This window comes from Pyrgilauda ruficollis, unplaced genomic scaffold (assembly GCF_017590135.1).
Source record: "Pyrgilauda ruficollis isolate IOZ18807 unplaced genomic scaffold, ASM1759013v1 scaffold27, whole genome shotgun sequence".
In the NCBI taxonomy this organism is placed as follows: Eukaryota; Metazoa; Chordata; class Aves; order Passeriformes; family Passeridae; genus Pyrgilauda; species Pyrgilauda ruficollis.
Window position 1 is genome coordinate 6,241,671 of NW_024524044.1, and position 7,805 is coordinate 6,249,475.

At 51.3% G+C, this 7,805-nt stretch overlaps 1 protein-coding gene across 1 annotated transcript; it reads right to left on the reverse strand.

Annotated features, from left to right (window-relative positions):
- Nucleotides 1-3,767: 3,767 nt before the first annotated feature.
- Nucleotides 3,768-6,213, reverse strand: FEZF1 (FEZ family zinc finger 1). Its single transcript, XM_041471476.1, has 4 exons — nucleotides 5,416-6,213; nucleotides 5,118-5,252; nucleotides 4,686-4,818; nucleotides 3,768-4,072 (listed from the first exon to the last, which is right to left on the reverse strand). The coding sequence occupies exons 1-4, from the start codon at nucleotides 6,211-6,213 to the stop codon at nucleotides 3,768-3,770; spliced, it is 1,371 nt and encodes a 456-aa protein (XP_041327410.1).
- Nucleotides 6,214-7,805: the final 1,592 nt, after the last annotated feature.

A 7,805-nucleotide genomic window follows, 5' to 3' on the forward strand; every position in this document is an offset into this window, starting at 1 on the left:
TTTTTCTACTGTTGAGAAATGCCTGATCATGAATAAAGCACTAGCAAAACAAAGTCAATACCACTTCCGCTTCAGAAGGAACTTTGATGCTGTGAGAAGATTCTGCTGTGCTGTATTTTATTTCTACAGCAATATACAACAGCTTTGGTAATTCTGGCTGCTCTTTCAGATACATAGCACTTTCAGTATTGGCACATGTTAACAAAACTGTAGTATCTGACAAGCAGAGAAGAAATTCAGTCCCGTCTGAGAAATCCTGGGTGGGGATGAAGGTAGAGCGCAACAGCTCCTCCTCCACAAGGGCTTTCTGCTCCAGGGTCCCAGAGGCCCCAGACTTTCATTCAGCACTGCAGTGAAGCTGTTGTGATGGGTGGGAGGTGGGCTACAGTGGTGTCAGGGTGCTAATGCCCAGCTCTGCAGCTCTGGATTTTAGCAGATCCAGACACACCAAGGCTCTTCTCTCAGCATCCATGAGGGACTGATAGAATGAGGCTGACCATTGTCACACAGAATACAGATCCTATGGTAATGATGCTGATTGGCACACAGAAATGGGAACATATAAACTTTCCTTTAGGTACAGATGGCTCCATTTCTCCTGTCAAAATTATTCACATTTTTTAAAAAATTAAAATCTTGTCTGTAGTAAGGAGAGCTGTTAATAGTTCTACACTTTGGATATACATAAAATTATAGCTTTTGCCTCTCATGATGATTTCACCAGCTTTGAATTGCCTCTGACCATTAACCAGAAATTCACTTGACCTGAGATTAATCTTGAAAGAGAGGAAATGAAAGATAATTCTGGGCAGGCCTTCCAAGACATGAATTAATACCAGTCTTTGACATAAACATGGTTTAATATAGTGAAATAACAAATGAGCTATCCTTGTCTCCCTGTGAAGTCCTGTGTCTGCAGTGTTTACTCTGAGACATCTAGGAAGAGAAATGCTTATCTATGCTCATCACTGGCTTTCTCTGCTTCACCTTGGAATAAAGCTAGAGTGCCTCATTTCCACTCCATATCAAAACATGGTCACCCCTGCATCTGTGTTCCTTAGCAAAATATTGCTGTTAACCAGGAAGACATAGAAGAATCCAGATTATGCAGTGACTGCAGATCTTTTACAAGGAGAAAAGGCAAAAAAAACCCCAATTATTGTTTATAAACATGCAAATGGTCTGTGGTCAAGCAACACTGGAAATTCTCACTCCTCTACCTATAAAAAAGGGAGAAATTACAACTTCTGAATAGGAAGGACTGAGCCCTCATTTCTCCTGGCATTTGGAAAATAATCTGAAGAAACAAAATTGAGCACACACATCTGGATAACCAGTGCACATAATCTCCAGTATCTTCAGACCTCATGCATGTGTTTGATTTGAAGCTGATGTTATGTGCTCATCACAAGGTGGACAGATTATATTCTCCTTTTGTTTCACCATATATTTACATTCATATCCTTTTGTCATTATATAAAATACTTTTAGGACTGATCCAATATCTCTATGGTGCTTGAATAGTTTTGAACTGGTTAAAATATTTGTAAAATTATTATATTTAGCAAGGCCAAGTATAGCTTCAGTACCTTGGACTATCACACTTGCTCAGCAATAAGAAAAACAAGTTGGACTTATGCTTAAATAAGAAAGCAAGCTGGGCTTCTGCTTTGAAATATTTCCTTCAAGCAGAGCCTCAGAGGAATGCCACACCCACATCAAATCAGTGGGATCTTTTGGACTCCTTGCCTTTCGTTACGTGTCACAAAAGTTTTCCTTTTAACTAGCAACACACTGCAGTCGCCTGATCTGGGAGAAATTTATCTGTGTGCAAGCCAGAATGACACTCTTCTAGTCCCAGGATCCGAGCAGGGCTGAAGAGAACTGTCCATGGGGCCAGATCCTCCAAGGACACTTGCGCTATCACCACAGTTCTGCAGGAGCCTCTCCTCCCCACCCTGCTTTATCCCAACTTCTAGTTTACCCGGGGTCACTTGAAGGCTGTCTCAACTCCCCTTCTTCCTGCCCCTGCTGCCGCAGTCCCCTGGGAAAACTGGGAAGCGGCTCCCGGTTTCCCCAAGGTCTCCGAAGGGGAGACGCACAGCGGGAGGCCCACGCCGCTGCAGTCAGCGCTTGTCAGCGGCTGTACCGAGGACCCTCCATCCAAATCCTCGGCCACCTCTCCCCTGGAGCGGGGGAAAAGCGGCTCCCCGAGGGGCTGAGCCCTGCTGGGTGCCGCAGGGTCTGCCCGCGCTGTGGATCTGACCTGTTGCTTTGCTTTTTACACGCAGAGCCGCCCGCTCAGGAGATTAACGCGGTAATCCGACACGTGTGAAAGGAGAGAGATGCGCTTCCCCCCCTCCGCCGCTTCCAAAGGCTCACTCTGCTGACAGAGCCCCGGCCCCAGCTTGGGGACCACACCTGCTGGTTGCGGCACCCCCGAGGGGGCGTCCCAGGAGGGGCGGCGGGAGCGCCGCCCGCAAGGCGATGTTCCTCTCTTGGGTGTAACGCGTTAGCTACGATTGTCACCACGACGCCTCGCCCCTCGCCAAAAGCCAAAACCCTGGGAGGGCTCCAGGTGTACAAGATCTGGGCGAGACCTGGGATGTCACATCACCCGTTCTTGCAGGGTCACTCTGGGGCAGACCCGCAGGCGCTCCTGACAGGTCCCCCGAGTGGGGCACTTCCCCAGCGGCCGTGGGACTCGCTCCGCTTCTCCCCGTTCCGCCCCGCCTGGCCGTCCTCGAGCCCTGCCCCGGGGTGAAGCACGGCCCGGCCCCCGCCCGAAAAGAGCCCCCGAGCCTGGAGGGGGGCTGTGGGCACAGCCCTGAGAGGGCAGAGGGAGATGAGCGGGCCTGCCTGCCCTGCTCGGGGGGTAGCACCCATCCTCCGTGGCTGGTTCTGTTACCCCGGGAGCGGGATAACCCCAGAGAACCCTTCCCGCCGCTCGCCAGGCGCCCACCGACGGGCGGGCTTCGCTTTCAAGGCTCGGCTTGGCAGAGTCTGCTGAGCAGCTAATAACATAACAACCCTGCTTTGATCAATTCGAACTAATTACCCCTCTTAATTAAAGTCTTTAGCGGTTGCTTCAGTGTTTTGGCAAGGGCGAGGAGAGCTTTGCCGTGCGGCAGCGCCAACGCCGCGCTCCCCGCCCGCCCGTCCGCGCCGCAGCCCCCGCCGCCGCAGTCACTCCTTGGCAAAGGTTTATTTCCATCAGGTCAACGAATTCTTTTTTTTTTTTTTTTTTTTTTTTTTTTTTTTCCCCCGCGAAGTGCAAGAATCAATGCGAAATTCAAATCCGTACATAGAGAACAGTTGTGTCCATATAGATACGATATTCAGGGGGAGAGGGAGAGGAGGGAACCAAAAAGGTTAGGATAACCAGCAGACAGCGGAGGCAGGGCAGGATCAACACAAGGGGAATATATATACATCGAAATAATTAAAGTGGTGCAGCATTCCCGGCTCGAGTAATACAGTTTCCCAAATAAATACAGCAGAAATTGGCTTGGCGCTTTTCGGTTTTTGTTTTGTTTGTTTGGTTTTTGTTTTTTTAACCATCTCTCCACCTGAGATGCAACGACAACAAATAAAAAGTAGTCTGTAAAGAACAAAGGGAAAAGTAAAAAAAAAAAAAAAAAAAAAAAAAAGGAAACAATCAGTCCCATTAACGTTAGTGGCGATATAGAGCATAATACACAAAACCGCTTAACAGGTGCATGCAAAGAGGCAGTGGGGCTCGCACCGGCGGCGCCGGCGGCCGCCCCTCACGGCTGCAGCGGCGGCGGGCCCTGCAGCAGCGCCCCGGGCGGGGCCGGCGGCTCCGGCCCCCCCAGCTCGGCGGGGGGTCGGGGCAGTCCCAGGGCGCTGTCATGCAGCTTACGGACGTGCTTCTTAAGGTCAAAGTTCCTGCAGAAGCCTTTGCCGCAGGTGGGGCAGGTGAAGGGCTTCTTGTCGTTGTGGGTGTGCATGTGGAAGGTCAGATTGTACACCTGGTGAAAAGCCTTGTTGCAGATATTGCACTTGAACTGCTTCTCCCCGCTGTGAGTCAGCTTGTGGTTTTTGTAATTGCCTGGGAATGAGAAAAGAAAGGCAAATGGACCTGGATTTGAAAGACGGACAATGAAAAGACGAGAAAAATATTTAAAAAACCACCCAAACTCTGTCCCGTCACCAGAGTTCGGCTTCAGGATTAAACGACCGCAAACCTCCCGCCTTCTCTCCGTTCTCCCCGCGGCTGTTACACTTAACAAACGACAAAGAAAAGATCGAATAAACCAAAATCAGGACAATTGCGGAAATAAAACCCCAGGGTTTAGACTTCACAGCAACAAGGGAAGAAAAAGTAGCTAAATCCTTGTATTTGGAGGGGGAAATAAGAGGAGAATTCGTTTGCCGAACCGCGCTGGAAGCTGCCTGTTGCGGTGAAGGGAGAACAGACTTCTTTTTTTCTTTTTTTTCTTTTTCTTTTTTCTTCCGTTCCCCCGGACAGAGACCTCTGCCCCGCTTCGTGGGGCAGAACATGTTTAGGGGCTAGCGAAACTTAAAATTAGCCTAAATATCTAATAATAAAAATTGAACACAAAATTAACTCCCCACCACCCTCCCTGTCGCAAATTGTCCCGACACTTGACCTGGCTTGGGGAGGGGGAAGCCGGGAAGAGAGAGGTGCTGGAGACTGGTACCTTTCTGGTGAAATCCTTTGCCACAAAATTCACAGACAAATGGTTTATAGCCGGCGTGTATTCGCGTGTGCGTGTTCAGGGTCGAGCTCCGGTTAAAAGCTTTGCCGCACTGGTTGCACTTGTGTGGCTTTTCCTGGAGGGGAACAAACATCAAGTTACGGCTTGTTGGCTGTCTTGAAGGGTCTGTGTTCTGTTTAGCGGGATTTTATGAGCAGATTTGTGGCGTTCTGTGTGTTCAGCTGACGGCTCGCAGGTGCCGGTGCTGAGCACCCCGCCGTACCCACCGCGCTTGGGGCAAACGAAATCTCCCCGCGGCTCCCGCCTGACCGCCCCCCGCGCCGCTGCTTCGGAGCGGCCGGACAAACGCCGAGCCGCCCAAAAACGTGAGTGGAGACTCTTGGGCAGGGTGCAAGGGACAGAGGATGGGCTCACCTGGGTGTGGATGATCTTGTGCCGGCAGAGCGTGCTCGCCTGTCTGAAGCCCTTCCCGCAAACTTTGCAAACAAAGGGTCTGGCTCCCGTGTGCACCGGCATATGGCGCGTTAAGTTATAATGTGCATTAAATACCTTGAAAGAGAAAGAAGACAATAAAATAAAATTGCTATTAGAAGGCGAGAGTGCCAAGGGGGAGCCGTCGTTTAAAAATCAAGCAAGCAAGGACAGACAGCCGGCGGGAAGACGGACAGGGACAGGAGGCTGGGGAAGGGAGGCGGGCTACGGTGCTACTTGCCTTTCCACAAACTTCACACGTGAAAACTTTGGGCTTGCTGCTCGGGGAACCGCGGCTGAACTCCGACGTCTTATAGACGATTTTTTCCGAGAGGATCTGAGCACTTTCTTTCATGTAGTGCTGCAGCTGAGCCTGCGATAAGTCCTTGAAGGCCACCCCCGCCGGGTACTTGTCCACGGTCGGTAGCACCAGCTTGTTCCGCTCCGCCAGGTAAGCCTTGGGCTGCGGGTGCAAGGGAGAGCTGAGGAAATAAGAAGCCACCGGGTGGATGTTGACACTGGAGGACGGGTGACAGGGGCTGTCGCCTCGGTTGAAATAGCACAGGGCTCCCATGGCGTGGAAGGAGGAGTGATTGACCACTCGGGGTCTTACCAGTTTGTACTGCTGCAAGGGCAGGGCATCGCGGGGGAAATCTCCTTTCAAGCTCAGGGCACAGTTCAAGAGATCGCCGCAGCTAAAGGAGGGCGAGGAAGAGGAATCTAAGTGAGCTTTCCTGGGTTCCGCTCCAGCCACCGCTGCTTTGGGCAGGGTATCGTACGCCACCGGGACAAAGGGGATCATGCAGGGGATGGAGGAGTTGAGGTGCAGCGGATGCTTGGGGTCGCCTTTGGCCACGGAGCCATGGAGGAGCTGCGGGACGGGGATGGAGCGGGGCTCTGGAGTCCGCGCCATGATGCGCTCAATGGAGAAGGCGAGTGGCTTGGGCGTGCTGATCATGTTGCTCCTGGCAGACAGGCTTTCTCTGGACGGAGGAGTCGCTAGGATTTTGGTCGCCGTGTGGTTGCCACTATTGTCCATGGCTGAACTGCATTTGTTCTCCCGGTTTGAGCCGCTCTGGTAGACGCCTCTTTTTTTTTTTCCTTTTTTTTTTTTTTTTTTTTTTTTTTCTCCAGTCTCTCTCTCACTTTCTCTGCTCCTTTTCTTGTTACTGATCTGCGAGGAGGAAGACCAGCATTGCCGCCGCCACCATCACCACAGCCTCCGCCGGCGGAACCAGCCTTCTCAGTCCAGTGGACTCATGCCAGCCCATCACAGTTTACTTTGGCGCACCAATGACTCGGGACAATCGCTACTTATTTCTATCAATAGAAAGTGTTGTGTCAATAACGCAGCCAAGATCTCGCCAATCGTTAACTTCCAAGAGGAGAAGGTAAACTAGATAATTGCTCAATTCGCTTCCAACAGTCAACAGGAAAAGTTTTTCCCCCCCAGCAAGCGGCTACTTTTCATTGGCGCCCGCGCCTCCCCCGCCCAGGGAAGGAGGTGGCCCTCCCTCCTTCTCGCCTCTCTCCCCTCTGCCTCCCTCCCTCTCTCTTTTTATTATTATTATTTGCAATCTGCTTAACCAGGCTTTAGAGGCCAAGCAAATCCGAGATCAATTTTCTTGTTTGGCTTTAAATGACATCATCTAAAATCATTGTCCAAGTGCTAAATAGGGATGTGAAACCCAATTCAAGGGCAAGCGCCAGGGTGTTTGTCAAACAAGGTGCTGCAGAAGAAGCGGCTGGAGGGGAAGCTGTTTGTTTCCTTGCCACTTTCCAGCCCGAGCTCTCTTTGTGCGTGCGTACGTGTGTGTGTCTGAGGGAGGGAGGGAAATGGCTGCTCTGCTCCTGGGACTGCTCCTGGGACTGCTCACTGCTTTAAAGAACAAGGTCAGGTGGCGGTGAGCTTTTGGAAAACACGGTAGACAAATAAGGGGGGACTTGCAACAAGCAGACGGTGAGACCAGCGCGTGGGGATGCAGGAACATCCCGGGCCAAATGGAACGAGTGCTTGGGAGCAAAAGGATGATTCAAAACCTGGGGTAGAGGAAGAGAAGAAAAAGGAGGTAGGAAGAAGGAGTGCCTTTTAAATCCAAAGCATTATTTATACATTTCTATATTTTTGTACATAGATACAAATGTAGCCTGCATAAACACTAAATATAGCTTCTGTGTCCTTACAGAATACACTCACTACACAAATTTTCACTAAGAAAACTCAGGGCTGACACAGATACACGAAGAAATATACAGCTCACACACTGTTTATAGATACATATGCACCTAAACAGACGCAATCCCCATGTATTTAATAGAAGTTTGACGGCTTGACGGCTCGGGGCGGGCAGCGCCAGCGGGCGTTCGTCCTGTCAGCGAAGCGGGGCGGCTGGGGAGATGAGAGGGGCAGCAGCGGGTACGGGACTTTGTGCTCCCGCCCACCCCACATCCGACAGATCGGGCTCAGGACAAGGTCCCCTTCCTCCCGCCGGCCTGGGGCTCACTCGACTGGTGACTGAGAGGCAGCTACGGAAATAACAGCCAGGGGAAACCAAGGGTCCCTGTGTCCCTGCACCCCCGGGAGCGAGCGGCCAGGCCGCGTCCCTCAGCGGTGGGACCCATGCAGCAGCT

Coding starts and splice junctions, on each gene's coding strand:
- FEZF1 (XM_041471476.1), bottom strand. CDS start 6,213: ATGGACAATAGTGGCAACCACACGGCGACCAAAATCCTAGCGACTCCT. Junction 5,253..5,415: donor CGTGTGAAGTTTGTGGAAAG/GCAAGTAGCACC, acceptor TTCTCTTTCAAG/GTATTTAATGCACATTATAA. Junction 4,073..4,685: donor CAAAGGATTTCACCAGAAAG/GTACCAGTCTCC, acceptor TCTCATTCCCAG/GCAATTACAAAAACCACAAG.